The 24,884-nt window shown below is 37.0% G+C and overlaps 1 protein-coding gene across 9 annotated transcripts in view; it reads left to right on the plus strand.

Annotated features, from left to right (window-relative positions):
• The window catches only part of CEP152 (centrosomal protein 152), a 93,704-nt gene that overhangs the window by 20,373 nt on the left and 48,447 nt on the right, over window positions 1-24,884 (plus strand). For all 9 annotated transcript variants that reach the window (XM_045449807.1, XM_045449801.1, XM_045449805.1 and 6 more), the window contains 5 exons: window positions 49-188; window positions 3,791-3,991; window positions 7,953-8,100; window positions 9,728-9,819; window positions 10,657-10,820. In XM_045449807.1, coding sequence (XP_045305763.1) covers window positions 49-188; window positions 3,791-3,991; window positions 7,953-8,100; window positions 9,728-9,819; window positions 10,657-10,820 — 745 coding nt within the window. The remainder of the gene's footprint in view (window positions 1-48; window positions 189-3,790; window positions 3,992-7,952; window positions 8,101-9,727; window positions 9,820-10,656; window positions 10,821-24,884) is intronic.

The raw sequence follows: 24,884 nt of genomic DNA on the forward strand, positions 1-24,884 counted from the left end.
TCCCTGTACAGTAACTTATTATTTATGTAAACATTTTTAATGTTCTAGATGAAAAGGAAGGTTTGACCCTCAGCCTCCGAGAATCACAGAAACTCTTTCAGAATGGAAAAGAGAGAGAGCTACAACTTGAAGCACAAATAAAAGCACTGGAGACCCAAATACAAGCGTTAAAAGTGAACGAAGAACAGGTAAATATTTTATCATGATTATTTATGGTAAAAGGTTATTTATTAATTGCTTAGCTTTTGGTGTTGTAGGGCTAAATTTAGAAGAACCTTGAAGTTGATATCTTCTTCTACCATAAACTTGCTTTTGTTTCCCTTACCTTGGAGGAATGGTGCTCCCATCCACCCAGTTATCTGTGTACCAGATAGAAGTCTGGAGGAGACCTCAGGTCCTCTGTCCTCTTTCATCCAGTCAGCTACTATGTTCTGTTGAGTCTCCTCATTTCTGTCTGCATGTCCCTGATTCAGGATTTTTACCATCTCTAGCAAAAATCTCTTAAATAGTCTCTAGTCTTTTACCCCTTTTCCATATTCTCTCTTATGGCCCTCTGAGTCATGTTTCTAAAATATGATCATCTTTCCTTTGCTTAAAGCCTGTCAGTGACCTCGCTTTACTTGTGGGATGAAGTGTGACATTGAAATGGCCATCTGATCCTTGCCTACCTCTTTCTTTACTCTCCTCAAACTCAGCAGTGTATTTGTTGGTTTTTTTTTTTTTTTTTTTTTTACATTTTTTAAAAGTTTTTATTTATTTTGAGAGACAGAGGGCAAGTGGGGGAGGGTCAGAGAGAGGAGACAGAATCCCAAGCAGGCTCCACGCTGTTCATGCAGATCCCAACACGGGGCTCAAATTCACATACTGTGAGATCATGACCTGAGCCAAAATCAAGAGTCAGATGCTTAACTGACTGAGCCATCCAGGCGCCCCTGTTTGTTGTTTTTATGTTCTCATATATACCCTCTCTCCTCTCTGGAAGGTCCTTTCTACAACACAGTGCTATTTGATTAATAAGCTCCTTCTTTTCCTAAGTTTCCCCTGTCTTCTTTTTGCCTGGCACATAATAGGTGGTCAGTATATGTTGAGTGAGTGTTGTTGAACATTGACGTGACCTGTACATGTTTTTTCTTATATATTTCTCTGTTCCTGCTCTGATACTAACACAACTATAGCATTACAGTATGTCTTGAAATTTGGATAACAAGGGCTACTGGTGGTATTCTTTAAAAATTTTGTAGCTCTTTTTTACATTTCCTTTTCTAGATTTTGCATATCAACTTTTTATGTTTGTAAAAAGACCTTGTTGGGATTTTGATTAGTGAGGCATTGTGTTTACTTTATAGATGAGTTAGTCAAATTTTGGAAGAGGTCAAATTACTTGCCCAAGATTACAAAGCCAGTTATTGACAAAGCAGCAAAACTGAAATTTCCTGACTCCGGTACACGTGCCTTTCAAGTTGTGGCACAGAGGCACCTGGCGAATTCTGTCAGTGGAGCATGTAACTCTTGATCTCGGGGTTGTGGGTTTGAGCCCCATGTTGGGTATAAAGATTACTTAAAAATAAAATCTAAAAAAATTAAATAAAAATAAAGTGGCAGCACATTTTTTGATTAATGAACTAGATAGCCATTTAATGGTTGGAAATGGTCAGAGGTTATTGGTAGCCAAGCCTGGTGGAGGGTGACTCATGAGAGAGAGTCAAACCATTTTGGAGAGGGGGAAAAAGGGTGGCTAAAAATGAAAGTGACTATAAAATTGTGAGCTTGGTTTGGATGAGATTTGTGGCTAGTTCTGAGGATGGTTTAATGAAAGAATTTAAACAGTGTTGTTTCATATCTGGCTCCTTATCCTTCAGGTGTGAGCTAAAACAAGCCACTTTATATCTGAAGTTGCCCAAAGCCCCGCATTTCCACTCTTCTTCATCATACCATATCCTATGAAGGGCACCTCGGGGGGCTCAGTCAGTTAAGCATCTAACTTTGGCTCAGGTCATGATCTCACAGTTCATGGGTTCGAGCCCTATGTCGGGCTCTGTGCTGACAGCTCAGAGCCTAGAGCCTGCTTCGGATTCTGTGTCTCCCTCTCTCTCTGCCCTTCCCTCATGCTCGCTCGTGTGCACGCTCTCTGTCAAAGGTAAACATTAAAAAAAAAAATTAAAAACGAAACTATCTGAAATGATCTCCTTTGTTTACTTGTTAAGGTCTGTCCCTTCCCAGCAGAAAGTAGTAAGAGTCTGGACCTTGCCTGCCTTTCATCATGTCCTTCAGTGCCTAGAACCCTGCCTACTACAAAGTAGTCACATTATTTATTGAGCAAATGAATAAATGCCATAAGTACTTCGCACAGTATTGGAATAAATAGTCAATCTCTGGACTAGAAATGAAGGATAAGCCTCATTTTAAATTTTAATTTTTGTGTGATATAGACTATTAGCATTTTAACTTTTTGAAAACTGGTAGTCCTTAGGTTAAAAAACTGACTTGCTTTTATGTAGTAAAAGGTTATAACTTTTTAATCTCTTTATAAGTTAGAAATTGCATTTTTAAGAAATAAGGCATAAATGAAAACATAAAAGCAACAGAATCACCACGTGTATTGGTTTCCTATTGTTGTTGTAACAGATGAATATAAACTTAATGGCTTGAAATAGTGCTTCTGTCTTACAGTTCTGGAGGTTAGAAGTCTGATATGGGTCTCATTGGGCTAAAGTCAAGGTCAGCAGGGCTGTGCTGCTTTTTGGAGGCTCTGGGGGAGAATCCATTTTCTTGCCTTTTCTAGCTCCTAGAGGCCACCTGCACTCCTTGGTTTATGCCCATTTTCATCTTCAGGGCCAGAAGTCACTGGTTCTGACTTTGTTGCCTCAGTTTTTCTCATTTAAGGATCTCTCTAGATACATTGGACCCCAGGTGATACAGGATAATCTTTTATCTTGTAGCATTTTTTTTTAAGTTTATTTATTTTGAGAGAGAGAGAGAGCATGAGCAAGGGAAGGGCAGAGAGAAAGGAAGAGAGAGAGAATCGCAGATAGGCCCTGCACATCAGTGCGGAAGGAACTCAGGAACTCAGGAACTCAAACTCAGGAACCGTGAGATCATGACCTGAGCCAAAACCAAGAGTCAGACAGATGCCCAGCCACCTAGGCACCCTCAGGTTGATCTTTTTTATTTTAAGGTCATCTGATTAGCAATTTTAATTTCGTCTGTAACCTTGCTTTTCCCTTGTCATATAACATAACATACTCACAGGTTTTAGGGATTAGGACATGGACATCTTTTGGAAGCCATTATTTAGCCTAATATACCAATATTTTTCAACAGCTGTACAGCCATAGTTTCCAAAACTTTTTTTTTTAGTAAGTAATCACTGATAGTTTTTATCAGTCTTTTGAAAAGAAACATTTAAGAAACAGTTGTCATTTTTCTGTGACCTAACAATTGTGGTTCCCCCCCACCACCACCACCCCCACTGGGCTCAGAGAGATGCAAACAGTACTGGGACCAGTGTTGTAGCCACAGACTCCTTGTCTGGTACCCACATTGCCATCATGCTAAGCAAAATCCTCTGTCACTCTCCTCAGGTAACTATAGGTTTTTTTCTCAGTGAATGATGTTTCCAGCGACCATGGACCTGGGGAGTCCCAGCTAGGGAAGTTTTAAGGAACTAGAGCCACCATAGGGAGACCCTTTCTTCTCTATTCTCCTTAAAGGATGGTTGAGTTTTAATGTCCATAAAGAGAGCACAGAGTCAAAATATTGTAAACGTGGATGTCCTGTGTGTACCTTCTAGATGATTAAGAAGTCCAGAACGACGGAAATGGCTCTGGAAAGCCTGAAGCAGCAGCTGCTGGACCTCCATCATTCTGAGTCACTCCAGCGTGTGAGAGAGCAGCACGACAGCATTGTTACGGGCCTCACGAAGAAGCATGAGGAGCAAGTGTCGTCCTTGCAAAGGAAGCTGGATGCTACAGTCACTGCACTTAAGGAGCAGGTTGGGGTGATCTCAAATGAGCCACTGTCATTAACATTAAAACTGGTTATTTTTCATAACTGATACTTTGTGGTTCTTCGTATGGAAAATTTGGATGTTTGCAGTAGGTGTTTGTGAGTAAAAATTAAAAGCCAAAGATTTTTAATCTATGAAGATGTCCTGTGGGCATCATTTTGGAAATTTTTTTCTTTTATAGGATTGGTTAGTACTTTCTCAGTTCTCCTACCTACCGGTCCTTTATTTGTAGAGTATTTATACATAATTATTGCCCTAGAGTAAATCCAGACTGAAAAGGCTAGTGCTCTAGGAGCTGGCCTGAACTTTCAAGGTTGTCCTGGGAGTTTAACCAGTAGAAAGCCTTTGTTGGGTAGTTAACCTGTGAGTAAACATTGTCTACAAGTGGTTCTTGGGAGAAGAGTTAATTTTTGAAAGTAGTGTAATAAACAAAATAAGGAGGAAAGTCTCAGCATCTCTCACAGTTTGAATTATTTTTGCCCCAAAGTGAATAAAATGTAAACTAAGGGTGAGTCAGGTGGTGGGTTTGCTTATGCTCCCAAACCCCAGATAATCATTTGAATAAATAAAATTTCAGAGTGCACTTTTCTTTTTTTTAATTTTTTTAATGTTTATTAAATAAATTTTAATGTTTATTTTTGAGAGCGAGAGAGACAGAGCATGAGCAGGGGAGGGGCAGAGAGAGAGGGAGACATAGAATCCGAAGCAGGCTCCAGACTCTGAGCTGTCAACACAGAGCCTGACGTGGGGCTCAAACTCACGAACCGGGAGATCCTGACTTGAGCCGAAGTCGGACGCTTAACCAACTGAGCCATCCAGGCGCCCCAGAGTGCACTGTTCTTCACTTTCAGATAAACCTTTTCCTGTACTCCATTCAGCGTATTACCGAGAAAAGTAGAACAACTCTTGGAAAATAGTAGCGAGGTACAAATAGCTGGATAATTTAGCAGATGAACTTGAGTAAGCAAACTTATTCACGCAGTTACGTACAGCTGTGTCCCTATGTGCTTTGTACTGTATGTGTACAGTGGCAACAGAATAGATGTTCACACATAGTACGTTGTGTGAGTTATACAGACTTTTAATCTGGCATCCCCTAAGGCAGTTCATGTCTAGGCTCCACGGCTTTGATGAATCTCAAATTGTGGGTATGGTTTTCTTTTGGATGTTGGCATATGCATTTTTGTTTTTGAGAAGACCCACAAACTCATTCAGATTTTCCTTATAAGAGGCTCATGCTTCACCTCGCAAAGGTTAAAAATTCACTGTTTTATGAAAAACTTGTTTTTGGTGGGAAAGGACTACATTTGTGTGCTAATCGTATTATTTCATCTGTTAAGCAAACATCTTTTGAACAACAGCTAAATATCAGGATGTAAACAGGCTTTAATGCATATTTATTTATTTATTTATTTATTTTTATTTATTTATTTTTTTCAATATATGAAATTTATTGTCAAATTGGTTTCCATACAACACCCAGTGCTCATCCCAAAAAGCTTTAATGTATATTTAATTATATTTTGAAAGACCAAATGCAACACGGGGACAATCCATGATGCGGTTGAGGTTTTTTTCTTAAAATGTCTATGTAGCTACTATATTTTGAGAAATATATAGCTTATAAAATTATATTATTCATCTAGTGCTTTCCTGAAGCCGTCATCTTTTGTAGGTAAAAAGGATTGTACACACTCTCAACGTATAACGGTTCTTTTTACTATGGCTGAGTTCCTCTTAGGTTTTCTAGTGTGACAGAGCGGATGAGGGAGAAGCTTCTTGAGCTCAGTGTTCCTTCAGGGACAGAACTCTCTAATAGCAAACCATCTCTTGGACCTTCCTGTCTTCTGTCTCTCCCGTTCATGGAAGTGTCATGTTCTGAGATCTCTGAATATAGGGTTAAGATCTCGGATTATCTCCTTGATTGTATAACACCCTTCTTCATTTCAGTCTTCTTGAAATTTTCACCTTTAGGTGAAGTTGTGGACTTTGGTTTCTATGTCATGACTTTCACCTGGTCTACTTTCTAACTTTCCTTTAATGTTAGATTTAAAGGCTCCAGTTTAAACACTTTCTTTAGCTAAGAGGTCCCCACAGACCTATGTGTGTGTGGCCCAATCCTCATTTTTCTGTGCATTAGAACCTGTTCAATTCCATTTGCTTTCAAAGATAGATTCAGCTACTATTTCTTTATCACCATACTTGTCTTGGTCAGTCTTAGGGGATGTCTGCCTTTACCTGTCTGGAACTGAATGTTCTTACTCAATCTACTCATGGAAAACATAGAACCATGTTTTGTTCGTTTCTTGGTATTTGAACTGCACAGGTTTCTGAGTGTAATTGGTTCCCTGAACTTGTTAACAGGAAACAACATGGTTTAGTTGATTGTTGCATATAGTCAAGTTATTGCTACAGTTGGTCTTTTCTTTATATAGTTTTTTTCATACCTTTTCTTGAACTAACTTTTTGCCAGTTCTCAGTCTCTTATAAGAGTGATCGTAGCCTCCCCAGCACATAAGTAAATGTTGGTTGTCTCCCCACCCCCTCACACACACATTCACACTGTCATTAACGTTAGCCCATTCATCGTGTTTGCCATGGTATTTTGGCACTTTGGAGCTACGCTTTTCAAGCTGGCCTGGGAATTAGCAGCCAAGAGCCAAGAGGTTTGCACTGTTGAATAAACATGGAGTAGTTTCCAGAAGCTTCATTTTGCTCAAAAATTTGGTAGAAAAAATTTAAAGCAAACATGACTACATTATGAAAGAGAATGCAAAATTCACATGAATTTTTAAGGTAAAACAGGAGACTTGAGAGTCTCTTTCCTCTCCTTAACGATACTGTCGCTATCCTTAATGAGGTGTCCCTTGTGTTAGTATCCTGAAAGCATTATTGGGCTTTACATTATCCTGTGGATCAGGCCCTAAATGCCTTCTGTCTGCTTCAAAGCCCTTATTACAACTTATTTTCTTCAGGCTTTTTCAGGTGACTTTAACCATTTACCTTAATATACCCCTGGCTGTCTCATGTTCTGCTATTTGTGTGGAATTCACACAATAGGCTTTTTTGAGTGAGAAGTGATGCTTTCTTCTACCTAGGCTTGGGACTCCTGTGGCTTATTACTCCCAAACACATTTTTCTTTTTGAAGAAACTTGAGTATATTATATACGTGCTCTGCATTTTGTACATATCCCCATACAGCTACACACATGAGTGCATGCGTGTGCCCGCACCCACATAGACGCACACACACATTTGTCCCGTCTGGTTTTTTTGTCATTTGTTTTTCAAGGTTTTGTTTTGTTTTGTTTGTTTGTTTTTATACCTCACTTTGTGCAAGGCACTGCATAGGTACCTGTAGAAGTAAGAAAAAGAAGGACATAAGACATGTAAAAGGTAGAAAGAAAAAGAGAAACCGTATAAAAGAAATTCAGAAGAGGGAGAGATTTTTTTTTGGCTACTCAGAGTAGAATGAGCTTTTGGCTGTTCAGAATAGAGTGAGTTTCCATTTATGTATCTGTATCCTTCCTGTCTTGGGATACAGAGTCCATGGTTCAAAGTGGTCTGCCTAAATATGAGTACATACACTTACACTGACAGTGTAAAATGCAAATAGAAGTGTAATATATTTTCTTTGGCTTGGATAAAATCTAATTTTAGAATATCAGTGTCTTGTGATTATAGAACAGAAGGGACTTTAGAAATCATTGAATTTAACCTTTATTAGCATAATTACAACAGAAAAAAACAGATGGAGAAGTTGATGACTCGCCCAAGATCATACAAGTTTGTTCCAACTTCCTCCCAGTCCTGTGCACTTAACCTTGTAAAAGAGGTGATGCTGCTGTGTGATTTTATATTTGACTTAAAATCCAATTGTATATCATATTTGTTTAACGTTTAACAACTGATCATGAAATGACTTCTTGAATACTTTCTATTTAGGAAGATATTTGTTGTCATTTGAAAGACCAAGTGAACCAATTGGAAAGGAATCAAGAAGCGACCAAATTAGAAAAGACTGAGATCATTAACAGATTGACAAGAAGTCTAGAGGAGAGTCAGAAGCAGTGTGCCAACTTTTTGCACTCAGGTGGGTGCCCGGGGTGGGCTCTTGTCTCCACAGTAGGCTAGCATAATATGCAAAGAGACTGTAGTAGGGTCCATGAATTCTAAAAATCGAGAAAGGCAGAAAAGACCACCAGTGACAGTTTTTCAAGTGTTGCTATTATATGTGTTTAATGTGCAAAGTAACAAATAAAAATAACCAATAATCCTACCACACAGAGGTAACTGTTGTTAATGTTTGAATATATTTCCTTCAAGTGAAATTGAGCTCACACACATAGGTAATTCCCTACTTCTGCACATAGCGCATGTTTGAAAACATACCGAAGCTGAATGTGCAAAAATTGAACAAGATCTATGTTAGAAGGTAGATTCTATCCATGAAAAGTAAAAATGACTATGAAGTCCCATTATATTTTGCTTTTTAAGCTCAGTCTGAGCATGTATTTCTATTGTTTTATAAAACTCTATTGATTTTTTTTCCTCTCTCATTTATCTGGCCAGTTGAAGCTAGTGAGTTATATTCTTGTCATGCTTAAAATTACTCATTTGGTTTTTATGGTGTTAAGTTTGGGGCATGCTTCTTATCATTAGGTTCAGCAATAGTTTTTGTTTTTTTTTTTCTTATTAATTTTTGTAGAATATTAGAGTAAAAGGCAATAGAATAATCACATGTTTATGCAAGCACTACCATATAGACAAAACTGCCCTGTTTGCTGGTGAGTAGCTCCCACTGTGAAAATAGCTCAGTGGTTATTCATTACCTGATATGCAAAAGTCACACTTTGGCACTCAAAGCCAATTCAGACTGTTAGTACAATGTGTATAAGAGTAGCTGATTCAAAAGTTGGAAGTACTAAAGTCAAAGACTCTTAAAATATGTGTGTGGGTATGTTTTGGTGGGGGCAAAATTTGGCTCGTACTCTGGGTCCCTCCTCCCTCTTCAGTTTTGTATCCTTTTTGTTTCACGTGGCATTGTTTAGTGAGCCTTTTTCCTTGCCATTTAAAGGCTTTGAAATATGATTTTCTTTAGTTGCATAATGTGCCATCATTACTTTGCCTAACCATTTCCCAGATGCTCATTTTCTTTTGAGGAAGCCCAGTAACGTCCCTTTCAAATGGGAGCCTCCCCTAGTACATTTAAAACATTAAGTTACCAAAGTTTCTGAAACACAGCCCTAAGATGCTTTTTTCACATGTGGAGGTGGGGGTGGTGGAAATAAAAGCATTTCGAAAGAAGCTAAAGGCAGCAAGATGTAGTTTTCTTATTAGAGGGTAGCAACGGGTTCCAAAGAATTTTTGTTTTGGCTTTCTGCGAGTTGGAACATTATGCTCCTATTAAAGGGCTTGTGGAGTGTTAAGGTCTGTAGACGTGGCTGATTTGATTCATAGCAAGGTCACAGTAGTCCAGGTCTTCAACCTCCCAAGGACATATGAGGAGCCACACTAAATGTGTGGACATGTCTCGGAGATGTCTGGACCTATGCCTTCTCGGTCCCACTGGCTATACCTCTGTCCTCCTAGAAAGGCAATAACAAGGTAACAAAGCGGGACTCCACCTTCTGTAGCCTCAGCGGATTCAAGTTCTTCTGTACATCATAGGTTCTTCATCCCTTTACCTTTGGTGCATTCTCTGATTTTCCCCCCCCCAGGCTCAGTACAGGAGGTGGCTCAGCTACGGTTCCAGCTGCAGCAAGCACAAAAAGCACATGCTATGAGTGAAAACATGAACAAGGCTTTGCAAGTGAGTGTTGCCACTTGGAAGAGACTCTGTGGGTAACTGAATCAGGCAGTGCTTACATCACTTTTCTGGACCTTGGATTTCTCTAAAGGAGCTGGTTGGAGCTGGTTGGACCGTCTCCAGGCCAATGAGAGTTGTTCACGGTCTCACCCACACAGTGAGGTAGTCGAGCCCAGGTCTGTCTTGACTGCGGAGCCAGGGCCTGGCACCCTCCTGTCCGTCTGCCTGTCACCTCCTTCACACGGCATGTCCTTTCACTTACTGGTGGTCGCAGAGATAAGTGTATCCGCAGGTGTGGGAAACCCGCAGTGTAGCTGCAGTTCCCTCACATCCTCCCCCAGCGCGACTTACATTTTCCACTGGAGGAAGAGTTCCAGTATTACCTCTGCTGGAAAGACGTATTTTGCCTTTTCCCACCGGCAGAGTCAAGTACAACACGTTCTTGGCAGACCAGGCCGCTCTGAGCTCTAGAAAGCCAAAAAGTGCTGCCGTCAGTTTCTCAGCTCAAGGGACAGACACTTTTTGTGGAGGACCTAATGTAAGCACAGGAGGCGTGAGAGAAACCACTTAGATTTGCTCTCTCATTCATTTACACATCTGTTCAGTCCGTGTACTTGAGAACCTGATAATGTGCTGGCCTTTCTAAAGTTGCAGACATCTATGTTTTCATTGTACACCTGTGTTCTTAGCAGCATTTATTTTAAAGTTATTTGTAATGTAAATAAGGTACGTGAAGAAGTATTTCTGGTTTCTGTTGATCGTTAAGATGAATTTTGAAGCACAGAGGGATGACTGATTCCTTCATATTGGAAAATAATTTTCAATAATTTTGTGTTTTAGGAAGAATTAACAGAACTAAAAGATGAAATTTCACTCTACGAATCTGCTGCAAAATTAGGAATACTTCCAAGTGACTCAGAAGGAGAATTAAATATAGAACTCACTGAATCATATGTGGATTTGGGTATTAAAAAAGTCAACTGGAAAAAATCCAAAGTGAAGAGGTATTAAGAAAATAGTTTACCGTATGAGGCGCCTGGCTGGCTGAGTTGGTTAAGCGTCCAGCTCTTGATTTTGGCTCAGGTCATGATGTCATGGTTGGTAGGATCGAGCCCCATGGCAGGCTTTGTGCTGACAGAGTGGGGCCTGCTTGGGATGCTCTCTCTCCCTCTCTCTTTGCCTCTCTCTCTCTCTCTCTCTCAAAATAAATAAATAAACATTAAAAAAACAGTTTACATAGAAGAACCTGCGTTAATAATACTGTTGATACGAGTAAATAAGTGCCACGAGGCATGAAATGGTGAGCTAACTAGGGGTTCTTGAATGTGGGACAGGATGCTTCAGTCATTTCTAATGAAGTGTAAATGTCTGAAGTCAAAATGAACAGAAACTTCAACTATTGATCTTGTACTGTCTTCAATACCAATAGGCACATCAGTTTCAATAAGGTGGAAATGATTAAAGTTAAAACACACAGAGTAAATTCTACAACTGAGGTTATGTATCTGCTCTGTTATTAAGGCAAGGACATATTATTTTTATTCGTACCGTGTGTTGAAGGCGGGTACGTGGCATTTATCAATGGCATATGAGAAAATTAAGCATTAATTTTCCCTAGGAACGTTACTGAGACCTTAATCTTAAAATAGGGATGCTATCTTTTATACTTCTGCTTAACACAGAGGTATAATACTTTAATACTTGGCAAGGAGTGTCTTATCATCCCTTCCAGGAACCCATGTGGGGAGGGAGTGGGTGGTAAAAGAGGAACACATTTTGGTACCTTTAAATGCTTCACAAATGAATGGAGGACAGGATGTACTTTCTGGAGGCGCTTGCGGTTTGGGAAGCGCTATGCAAGGCTCTGGGAGTAGAGCATGAAAGACGAGGATGAAACCCTCCCTGACTCCAGGGAGTTTACGTTTTGCCTGGATGAGGAGAGGGAGACATACTTGTGGGCCACTACGTGCTGTGTGCTAAATGTTATCCTTGATGTACAGAGAGGCATTTATCCAGTCACTCCTTCTCCTGGGTGTGGGAAACGGATGAAACGTGGGTATTTGGAAGAGATTGTATTTAGGCTAAGGAAAGCTTTCCTCAAATGCATCCAGATGCCACACCATCACTGTCCAGTTTATTTTTTTATTTTTTTATTTTTTTAAATTTTTTTTTTTCCATGTTTATTTATTTTTGGGACAGAGAGAGACAGAGCATGAACGGGGGAGGGGCAGAGAGAGAGGGAGACACAGAATCGGAAACAGGCTCCAGGCTCTGAGCCATCAGCCCAGAGCCTGACGCGGGGCTCGAACTCCCGGACCGCGAGATCGTGACCTGGCTGAAGTCGGACGCTTAACCGACTGTGCCACCCAGGCGCCCCCATCACTGTCCAGTTTATAATTTCAGACTAAGTTTCGTGAGAGTGTTTACTACCTGTTGTGTTTCAGGTATCCTGCAACTAAATACAGGTGTACGTATCTCCTGAAGGGTTTGCTCTACAATAGGTTTTAGAAGTTAAGTATGTTCATAGTATGATCTTTTCGAAACAAGATGACATTTAGAAAATTGAAATCTAAAGTGATCAGGAAGTAAGGTGAAACAAGATGTTGGTTTAGTTTAATAAGGCTTCATTTGTTTGGCGGTCAGTCTTTAGGGACTCTCACCTTGACAGATTACAGCTACGATCCAGAAGGAAGCTAAGAAGCAAAGAGCAGAACTAGAATATGTGGTGTGTTTAGCAGGAACCACATTCAGGCTCTCATCACAGGGCCTTACTGACTTAGATTTGTTTGGATCCCAGGAGTTATCTGAGTTCCTGGCTGCCGAGTAGCTGGGGAAGGGGATTGGGAGAGGTACTACCAGTGTTTCACTCAGATAGCTCAACCTCAGCAAGGAGAGGACGACAGCAACTATAGCTGCGATCTGCCTTAAAATGTCTGCAATCACGATCTTGAGTTATTGAAGAAAAAGGATGTGTGTGTTATATTTTTTTAGACAGATTTACATACAATTTTGAAGTTAAAATGTGGTCATCTGGAAATTTACTGCTGTGAATGCCTCATTTCCTGTTAATGCCAGATTAATTCTGAATGGCTAGTGGAAAGGGCATGGTCTTGAGATGCAGATTTTGTTTTGATTTGTAGTTTTGCCATTCAGCACTAGCTTTGTGATCTTGGGCAGGTTCCTTGGCTTTTCTGAGCCTGTTTTCTTACCAGGTTTTTTCTATTAAGTAGATTATAGATATCTCTTGGGGGTTAAAGTGAGGATTAAGGTAAATAATAAATATAAAGGACCTCATATAAAATGTTCTTGCACTTAGTAGGCATTTAGTCATTGATAACTATTGCTATTATTATTTAATAGATGATTGGTTAAAATATACCATTGATCCAGTTTTCATATTAATTCTCTTTTAACTCAACATATATCTTGTAAAAAGTTTTGATTCTCATCTCAGCCTTGGGGAAACATCAGATCTGTATTTTCATTTCAGGGTTGGGAAAACCAACCAAAGCCAAACTCTTTTGCCCAAGAGGACACGCTATATTAGCAGCAGAACCATACTTGAGCCCCAAACCATACTGTCCTGTAAATCTGTCCTATTTACATGACAAACCTTTTTGCTTTTGACTTCCTTCTTCTTTCTGTCTTGCATTTTAGAGGATTAATGATTTAGTTCATGTCAAAAAAAGATTTTTCTCCGGTTGTAATTTGTGCAATAAATAGCCTGGGAGTTTGGAAAATAATACATATATATGTTATATAAAAATAATGTATACTTTTTCAAGTAGACTTAATTCATCATGATGTTTAATGTGTTCTGCTTCTGCCCTTTGTATTTAATTCATACTCCTAACCAAAACCCTACAGTAATTTAAAGCACATGCCTATAGATAACCAACCTGAGACCTCACATCACTATCATAGTCATGTCACTGTCACAGTAAAAGGGTTGCCACTCCTAAGCACAGAGTGAGTGGTCACTGAGATTCAGCCTGAAGACGTTCAGTGAAGCGCACGATATGCGGAAAGAGGTTTAGCTTGTAGCCCTCCCACCCACCAGCAGTTTAATAGATAAGAATCTGAGCAAAAAGTAAAAATATTTATTTTTAGGTCAGAGTGAGAGGAGGTATAGGAGAGAAGAGATTTGTACTTTTTCTCTGCTGTATTGTGATTCTTAGAACGAGAGGAAACCACAGTTTTCCCAGTGTCGAGAATTTTAGTCCTGTGTTGACTTGAGCTGCTTTCAAATCACTGACCCAAATATTAGCGGCTCCAAGCTTTTATTCTCAGCTACCACCTCCCTCAAGCTACTGCCTAGTAAATTTTAAGGGTTTAGCCTCAGTGTTCTATTTCACATTCATGGAACTTGAGTAGCTAAATCTGCATGCAGCTTGCAGACAGCTTCCCTCTCCCTTATTATAGTTGGCTGCGAAGCTCAAATAATAAACATTTAACAAGTGGAATGCCTTTTCCCTTTGGTCTTCTCAGCAGGCTTCATAAGGGACTACAGTTTATTTGGACTTAGGGGAACCAACTTCCACAGAACTCAGCAGGACTGGTCACCACTGCTGATTTTTTTCCCTTTTGGGAAAGAAGAGAAAATTATTTTAGCAAGCGCTTTTCTCTGCTCTCTGACTTGGCTCTCTCTAGGAGTACATGATGTGCTATTTCAGTGGTCAACATTCAGTAAGAAAAGAAATTAGGGATGCCTAATTTGTTAACTGAGTCAAAATAAGCGTTCTGCTAAAAGTGCACATCTTATATAGCTTAGAAAAATGCATTGTAACTTATTTTATATTTCTTATGTTATTATATTTCTATTTTATTTTACATCTCTATTTCCATAGGAGTGGTTTAAATAGATGAGATCTATACAGACATGTTTCCATTATATAACATATACAAAAGTTGTGTGTATTGATAAATATGTAGTGTATTGCAAGGAACTCCTTTTATAACGCCTAAAAAAGCCTAATATTTTGTTCATTCTTTGTCTCTCTGTATAAGTGTGTCTGCGTGTATACATACAATGTATATGCATTCTAACCTTTCGTTTGGAATCACCAGAAACCGAAAAACAGCAAAAAATTAAACTCAGATACTGTTATTTATTTTTTTTAGAACTACCTTTAGTGTTTTAGAACAGTTTTAGAGAACCAGAAAAATTAGTACAGATTTTCTCTATACTGCATACTCATTTTCTTCTGTTAACATCTTATACCATCATGGTACCTTCGTTACAATTAATGAACTAATAGTGATACATTATTAGAAACTTATGTCCATACTTTATTTGGATGTCCTCAGTTTTTACCTCATGTCCTTTTTCTGTTCCAGGACTGCATCCAGGATGCCAGGTTAGGAGTCATGTTTCCTGAGGTTCCTCTTAACTTTCCTTGTTTTTGATGACCTTGACAGTTTTGAGAAATACTGGTCAGGTCTTTTATAGGAAGCCCCTCTTGGAATTTGATGTTTGTTTTATGATTGGTTTTCTCGGGGGTTTTGTGGAGGAAGACCACAGAGATGAGTTTCCATTTTCATCACATCATACTGAGGGCACATACTATCAACTAGTTATTTTTTTTTAAAAAGAAACTTTCTCCTTTATTATGGAAAAAATGGAAAATACAGATTAAGAAAACAGAAGAAAATTAAAAGCAACACAATCTTACTTCACTTCCCATGAAGAAAACAACTTGTGACATTTTGGTGTATAACTTCCACATTATCTGTGTTGTATATTTCTAAAAGATAAAATAATATTGAATGTATTTTATAATGCATCTTTTAGCATATTCTGAAATCTTTAGATGATAATGTAAATATTTACTAACGGATATGTGGATGAATGAACTATGTTTTAGTAATACACTTTAATTTTTTCTATATAAGTAATGCAATATTATTATTATCACAAGCTTGTTTGTCGTCAAGTCTTTATTGACATCTTTACTTCCTTAAGATTTGGGTGTATATCCTTGCTAAGAGGAGTGCACATATTTGAAGTTTTTGATACATATTGCCAAGCAGTCTGTAGTTTGCTTATTACCCATGTCATGTGGCAGTTCCTATTTCTGAGTATCCTAGCTAGTGCTGAGAGTTACCACTTCTACTGTTTAAAATTTTTATGTAGTTAGACCCATCATTCTCTCTACCTGTCTGATTTCTTGATGGTATTTCTCTAGTACTTTTTATAATTTTGTTTTACTTTTTAAACCTTTTAAAATTGAGAAAGTGCATGAAACATAAGTGTATAGCTTAACGAGTGATTTTAAAGCGAATGCCCATGGAGCCACCACCCAGAAATAAACATTGTTAGCAACTGTTCATATGCCTCTTCCCAGTCCTAATCTTGAAGTTAACTACTATCTTAACTGCTAGAGCAATTGTTTTCTGGGTTTATTGTTACCTTGTAAGACCTAATTATTCATACCTAAACACTATAGATTCAGATTGCCTTTGTACAGAGGGAACTCATACATTAGATGTTATTTTTTTCTTCTATAATTGTATTAAGATATATTTAAAGTACCATAAAATTTACCCATTTAAAGTATGCAGTTCAGTGGTGTTTCATTTATTCAGAGTTGTGCAACTGTTACCACAACCTAATTTAGAACATTTCAGTATCCTCAAAAAGAAACCCTGTAGGTATTATTAGTCATTCCCCATTACTCCTTCTTGTCCTCACTGCTCAGGCAATCACTAACCTACTTTCTATTTATGGATTTGCCTATTCTGTACATTTCACATAAATGGAATCATGTAGTATGTGAATGTATAATGGAGTCATGTAGTATGTGGTGTTTTGTAACTGGCTTCTTTTACTTAGCAGATGCTTTCACGGTTCATCCACATTGCAGCATATATCAATACTTCATTCCATTCTGTAGCCAAAAAATATTCCATTGTGTGAATATATATCATATTTTACTCATTCATTCATCAGCTAATGGACATTTATTTGAGTTGTTTCTACTTTTTAGCTATTATGAATAATTCTGCTAGGAACATTTGTGGACAAATTTGTGTGGGTATAGGTTTTCATTTCTCTTAGAGGTACAGTTGACCCTTGATCAATGCAGGAGTTAGGCGCTCTGACCTGCTGTGCAGTTGAGAATCTGCATATGACTTTTGACTTTCCAAAAACTTAACAGCTAATACCCTATTGTTGACTGGAAACCCTAGCAATAACATAAACCATTGGTTAACTCATATTTTGTACGTTATGTGTATTATATACTGTATTCTTACATTAAAGTTAGCTATAGAAAAGAAAATGCTAAGATAATCATAAGGAAGAGGAAATACATTTACAGTTTTGTACTGTATCAAAAAAAAAAAAAAATCCACATGTGAGTGGTCCCGTGCTTTCAAACCTATATTATTCAAGGGTCAACTGTATATCTGGGAGTGGAATTGCTGAGTGATGTGATAAATCTACGGTTAGCATTTCAAAAAATGGTCATACTGTTTTCCAAAGTGGCTGCACCATTTTACATTCCCTCTAGCAATGTATGAGGGTTCTAATTTCTTTATATCCCTGCCCACACTTGCTGTTTGGCTTGGATTTGTTAATGATGTAGTTTTTATTTGATGGCTAACTATGTTGAACATCTTTTACTATGTTTATTGGCCATTTGTATATCTTCTTTGGGAAGATCTCTTCACATCTTTTGCCCATTTTAAAATTGGGTTTCCTTTTATTGCTTTTGAGAGTTCTTTATATATTCTAAATACAAGTCTCTTGTCAGATGTATTATTTGCAAGTATTTTTTCCTGTGGGTTGTCTTTTCACTTTCTTGATAGCATCCTTTGAAGCAAAAAAAGTCTTTAATTTTATGAAGTCCAAGTTACCTATTTTTTCTTTGGTTGCTTGTGCTTTTAAGAAGCTATTCTCAAGATTTATACCTATGTTTTCTTCTAAGAGCTTTATCTCTTACATTAGGTCTTAGGTTCATTTTGAATTAATTTTTGCTGTATGATATGTAGAACTTCATTCATTTGCATCTGGGTATCCATTTGTCCCAGTACCAAAATTGTTTTGACATCCTTGTCAAAAATCAGTTGACTGTAAATGTGAGGATTTATATCTGCGCTTTCAATTCTGTTCTACTGATCTGTATGTCTGTCCTTATGCCAGTGCCACACCGTCTTGATGTAGCTTTGTAGTAAATTTTGAAATTGGGAAGTATGAATCTTTCAGCTTTGTCTTTTTAAAGATTGGTTGGGCTATTCTGGGTCTCTTGCATTTCCGTAGAAATTTTAGGATCAGTTTGTCATTTTCTACAAAGAAACCAGGTGGGATTTTGATTGGGGTTGCATGCAGTCTGCAGATCAATTTAGGGGAATATTGCAATCTTAATCAATGTTGGGTTCTGATTCCTGAACATAGGATGTCTCCCCCACCCCCTTTTTTTTTATAGGTCTTCTTTAATTTCTTTCAGTGTACTACTCGTGTTTTGTATTTTTGTGGTTTTCAGTGTACTAGTCATATAGTACTTCTGTTAAATTTACTCCTAGGTGTTTTATTCTTTTGGCTATACTTTTGTTGGATTATTTTCTTAATTTTATTTTCAGGTGGTTAATTACTAGTGTACAGAGGTACAGTTGATTTTATATATTGATCTTGTATCCTGACCCATAGCTGAACTTGTTAATTTAGTTCAACTAGTTTTTTAGTGGGTTCCTTAGGATTTTTTGTATATAGGGTCATGTCACCTGAAAATGGAGATCATCGTATGTCTTTCTTTCCAATCTGAATGCCTTTTATTTTTTTCTTGACTAATTGCTCCAGCTAGAATCTCTAGTACAATGTTGAATAGAAATGGTAAGAGCAGATATTCTTGTTTTGCTCCTCATCTTATGGGGAAGCATTCAGTCATTCTCCATTTAGCATAAATGCTAGCTGTGTGTTTTTTAAAGATAAAGGTGTTCTTTAGACTTTTATTCACTTAACATTTTGTTGAGACTCAAGGTGTAGCATGTAGCTGTATCTCATTCATATATATATACATATACATGTATATGTATATGTATATAGGTATATATATATGTGTGTATGTGTGTGTGTATCTTTGATTTGTATGAATATTCCAGTTTATTTTTCAATCTACTGACCATAGATTTTTAATGTTACTTCCTAGTACAATGTACATACATTTTTGTTGGATATATATACTTAGAAGTGAAATTGCTTGTAGTATATGTGTTTCAACCTTAATAGGTAATACCAAACTTTTCCAAAGAAATTGTGCCAATTTACATCCCCACCAGAAGTATATGAAAGTCTGAATTGCTCTGTCTCTTTGCTAACCCTTGATATTTTCAGGTTTTTACTTTTAGCCATTTAATGTGTAATGATAGTTTATTGTGATTTTAATTTGCATTATCCTAGATTATTATTGAGATTGAGCTCCATTGAAAAACCTATCTCTATTGTGTTTATTGGTGTGTGTATGTGTGTGTGTGTGTGTGTGTGTGTGTGTGCATGTGCCTGTGTGTGTGTGTATGTGTAGGACTTGCTGATGTCCCTCCTTAGTTTTTAAATGACTGTGTGTGTGCATGTGTTCTGTTGATGTGTTGGATTTTTTCCTTTTTTAAATATCTTTTTGTATATAAATTCTTTGATGGTTATGTGTATTGTACGTATTGTCTCACTTTTTTTTTAAATCAGTTAAAAAAATTTTTTTTAATGTTTTATTTATTCTTGAGAGAGAGAGAGAGAGACAGAGCATGAGCGAGGGGCAGGCAGAGTGAGACAGGGACACAGAATCTGAAGCCGACTCCAGGCTCTGAGCTGTCAGCATAGAACCCGATGTGGGGCTCGAACTCACGAGCCGTGAGATCATGACCTGAGCCGAAATCAGGCGCTGAACCTACTGAGCCACCCAGGCACCCCTCGTCTCACTTTTAACCTCTAAATTTGTCTTTTAATGAATGGAAGTTTTTTAACTTTGGTCAAATTTATCAGTCTTTGTGGTTAGTGCTTTTTATGCTCTCTTTAAGAAACCTTCCCTGTTATCCTATGCTGCCTTCTAAAAGCTTTAATGCTTTGTCTTATACTTTAACCATCTCTCTGGAATTGCTGTCTTGTTAGGGTTTTTCTGCTTACTCTTTCTTGTTTACACCTTCAAATGAATTTTATAATTAAGCTTGTTTTATTCCAGAAAAAAAAAAAAATCCTGACAATATTTTTATTAGGATCACGTTGAACATATACATTAGCCTAGGGAGAGTTGATATTTTTATGATGCTGAATTCTTTTATCCAAGAATATAGCATGTCTTTTCATTTCCTTAAATCTATTTTAGTCTCTCAAGATTGGTTTGAGACTAGCTTGTTTTTTTTTTTTATCTTTAGGTTTTTGGACAATTCTTGTAAAATTGATGCTTAGGTATTTTATTTTTGCAATAGTAAATAAGGTATTCTTTTTCCATTATTCTTGAGCACTCTTTTGTATATATGACTTCTACATTTTGTGTTATAACCTGTTTTCTAACTCTCTGTTTGTAGTGGTTTTTCCATTATATTTTAGGCTTTCCGAGATATAATTATATCATCTGTTAATGGAGATAATTGTACCTCATTTTTTTCCACTTATGCTCCAAATTGCTTTCTCTTTCTAGTTACATTAGAGTTCCTCTATCTTATTTAGATGTTAATAGTTTAAATGCCGTTTTCAATGTGACTGTACCATTTTGCATCACCAGAAGCAATGTCTGAGGTTTCAGTTGTTCTACATTGTTGTTAAAACTTGGTGTTGTCAATCTTTTTTAATTTGAATATTTCTAGTGTGTTTAATTTTGTAGTGTGTGTGAATATTTCTAGTGGGTTTAATTTTTATTTACCTATTAACCAGTGATCTAAGCCTCTTTTGCTGTGCTCTTCTTTCCCTTTCTTCTTCCTCTTTTCTTCCTGATGTGGTTAATTGCCATTTGTATATATTGTTTGGTCTTCAGAAATTTCAGGATATAAGCCCTTTGTCTGATATGTATGATGTGAACATTTTCTTCCAATCTCTCGTTTACATTATTGTGTTCTTAATGATACCTTTTGAGGAGCAAAAGTTTAAATTTTTATGAATTTAGATTTATCAATGATCTCTTTTGTAGTTCATGGTTGTGGGTCCTAATCTAACTGTCACACAGATTTTCTTTTAGGATTTTAAAGGTTTGATAGTTTTACCTCTTACATTTATATCTATGGTATAAATAAATCATTATGGATTAGTTTGTTAGTATGATGTCCATTTTATTCATACCAATATCCAATTGATATAATACCATTTGTCAAAAAACCTTTCATTGAGTTGCCTTGATATCTTTGTTGATAATCAATTGGTCATTTGTGGCCCATTTCTGTACTCTCCATTCTGTTCCCCTGCTCTTTTTTGCTGTTCATATTGTTGATACTGTAGCTTTACAATAAGTCTTGAAATGTGTTGGACAAGTCCTTCAGCTTTGTTTATTTTCAAAATTGTTTTGGCTATTCTAAGTTCTTTGCATTTCAAAATAAATTTAATGACTAGTTTGTCAGTTTCCACAATAAAGTCGGATGGAGTTTTGATTGGGATTGTGTCACATCTATAGATCAATTTTGGGAGAATTGACATCTTAAGAAATTACTATTTGTCAATTATAGCTAAATAAAGCTGAAGGAAAAAAAAATGTCTCCCAGTTTCAGAACATGCATGTTATACTTCTCTGTATTCTTCAGTTTCTCTCAGTAATATTTTGTAGTTTTTATACAGAGATTTCTCTTTGGTAGATAACATTTCCCTTCAGATTGACTTTAGATTGAATTTAGAATTGAAGTTAGATTGAATTCCCTAATTTCCTTTAGCATTTCTTCTAGAGTATGTCTGTTGGCAACAAATTCTTAGTTTTCTTATATGAAAATGTCCTTTTTTTGGCTGCTTATAGAATTCTGGATCAACTGTTCTTTTATTTCAGCACTTTAAATATATGTTCTTCCCCTGTTTCTGGCCTTGGTGATTTCTGAAGAGAAATCTATTATTATTTAAATCCTTATTCTTGTGTGTAATGGTGTAGTTTTTCTTTTGTTGTTTTCAAGATATTTTTCCCCTTTACGTTTCAGCACTTTATGATGTGCCTAAGTGTTTTTTGTTTTGTTTTGTTTTGTTTTTTTAGTTTATTTCATTTGGGGTTCACTGAGCCTGTTGAAAATGTAAATTTATTATGCCTTTAGTAAATTTGTGAAATGTTGACCATTATTACTTTAAATACCTTTTCTGCTCATGTCTCTTTCTTCTCTCCTTATAGGTCTACAATTACACAACTTAATTTTTTTTATCTTTCTCATAGTTCCTCACACTTAACTTTTTTCCATCTTTTTTTCTGTTTTCAGATTGGATAATTTCTGTTGAGCTATTTTCAAGTTCACTCATTCTACTGTCATCTCTGTTTTATGAAGCCTGTATAGGGAAGGCTTTTTATTTCATTTTTTTTTAATATATGAAATTTATTGTCAAATTGGTTTCCATACAACACCCAGTGCTCATCCCAAAAAGTGCCCTCCTCAATACCCATCACCCATCCTCCCCTTCATTTTTTTTTTTTTAACTTTCAGATACTGTGTTTTTCAATGATAAAATTTCTATTTGGTTCCTTTATAGTTTTTACTTCTCTGTTAAGAATTCCTAGTTTTTCATTCACTTTAAATATGTTTTCTTTTACTTCATTGGACACAGACATAATAGTTGCTTTAAACTTTGAAAACTCTTTGTGATAGCTCCAGCATTAACATCTATAGATTTTTTTTTTTCTTGCAAGTTAGTCCATTCTCTTGGTTAGTTGTGGGTTGAGTAATTTTAGATTATATGCAGACCCACTTTGCAGATACTGAGTTTTGTTTATGAATTGGCAACCCTATTGGTGCCATTTTGCCAACAATATTTGCTGATTTCATGTCTCTGTGTCACATTTTGGTAATTCTCACTGTATTTCAAACTTTATTATATTCATTATGGTGACCTGTGATCTATGATTAGAAATCGTTAAAAGCTCAGATGTTGGTCAGCATGTTTTAGCAATAAATTATTTTTTAATTAAAATTTATATATTTTTTAGACATAATGCTATTGCTCACTTAATTGACTCTTCATTTGAGTAGCTTTATTGAAATATTTGCTTTACTGTAGTGGTCTGCAATGAAATCTGTGATATCTCTATGGTATGCCTGTAGTAGACATTATGATTTTTACGTTGTGTAGAAACTTGTATGGGTGTTTCAGATCTCAATTTATTGGTTCAAGCCTTTGCTACGTTGGTTTGAATCCATTCTTGTATGCATACCTCAAGAGTTAGTCACTGTGAGATATGTGTGTATGGTTCATATTTCATTTAAATTCTCTAAATATTTGACCTGCTGGTTTGTAGGTTTGTTCTGTGTGTGCACATTTCAGGGCCTAGACTGAGGCTTGCATACGTTTATGCACAGAATTCATGACTCCTTTTTCTGGTTTTCTTTTTTCTCGGAGTCTTCCTGCTCTCTCTCTTTATCATTGCTTTTCAGCAATTTGATGTTAATACAACTTATGGTTTTTCTTCATTTTTCTGTTTGAGATTCATTGAGCTTGTAGGTTTTAATGGGGTTTTAGTTTTCATTGAATAGGAAAATTTTGGTCATTAAAATTTTTTTTTTTTATTATGCCCTCTTCCTCTCTCCTTTTCTGGGACCTCAGATACAGTTGGGTTAGATACAACTTAACATGCTCAGTATATTTCTGTTTTAGTCTTCTTTCTCTCTATTTAGTTTTGTAGAGTTTAACTGCTGTGTTTATGTCTGCTGATCTTTTCTGCAGTATTAACTAAGCTGTTAATCTCATGCAGTATATTTTTCATTTCAGATGTAGGTTTTGGTCTAAAGCTCAGTTTAGGGGGCGCCTGGGTGGCGCAGTCGGTTAAGCGTCCGACTTCAGCCAGGTCACGATCTCGCGGTCCGTGAGTTCGAGCCCCGCGTCGGGCTCTGGGCTGATGGCTCAGAGCCTGGAGCCTGCTTCCGATTCTGTGTCTCCCTCTCTCTCTGCCCCTCCCCCGTTCATGCTCTGTCTCTCTCTGTCCCAAAAATAAATAAACGTTGAAAAAAAAATTAAAAAAAAAATAAAGTTTAGTTTAGGTCGTTTTTGTATCTTCTGTTTCTCTCATTGTATTCATGTGTTTTCTCTTACCTTCTTGGACATGCAGAATATATTTAATTAATTTTACCACTGGCACCATTGCTGGGTCAGTTTCTATTGATTGATTTTTTTTCCCTGTTGTAGTTGATACTTCCCTTTTATTTTATTTAAAAAAAATTTTTTTTAATGTTTATTTATTTTTGAGACAGAGACAGAGCATGAAAGGGGGGCGGGCAGAGAGAGGGAGACACAGAATCTGAAATAGGCTCCAGGCTCTGAGCTGTCAGCACAGAGCCGGACGCGGGGCTTGAACTCACGGACCGCGAGATCATGACCTGAGCCGAAGTCGGCCGCTTAACCGACTGAGCCACCCAGGCGCCCCACTTTCTTCCCTTTTATATTTTCTTTGCTTATTTGCAGGCCTGGTAAGTTTTGATTAGATGCTGGACATTTTGAATTTTATATTTTAGATGTTAGGTTTTGTTGTATTTTTAAAAAATATTGCTCTTTTTTTGTGACACACTTAAGCTTCCTGGGATTCTTTCAAGGTTATTTATTTATTTATTTATTTATTTACTGGGTGCTCTTAGGAAAATATTTCTTTTTTTCTAATTTAAATTTTCAGTTAGTTAACATATAGTACAATATTGGTTTGGTTTCAGGAGTAGAATTCAGGGATTCATCACTTACATAGAACACCCAGTGCTCATCACAAGTGCCCTCCTTAATACCCATCACCCATCTAGCTCATCTCCCACCCACCTCCCTCCATCAACCCTGTTTGTTCTCTGTCGTTAACAGTCTCTTGTGGTTTGTTTCCCTCTCTTTTCTTTTTCCCCCCATTTTCCCATATGTTCATCTGGCCCCATTACTGAGGCAATATTTGATATTCTATGAATTAGGAGATCTTTTCACTATGGTTCCTTGG

The sequence above is a fragment of the Leopardus geoffroyi genome, chromosome B3 (assembly GCF_018350155.1).
Source record: "Leopardus geoffroyi isolate Oge1 chromosome B3, O.geoffroyi_Oge1_pat1.0, whole genome shotgun sequence".
NCBI lineage: Eukaryota > Metazoa > Chordata > Mammalia > Carnivora > Felidae > Leopardus > Leopardus geoffroyi.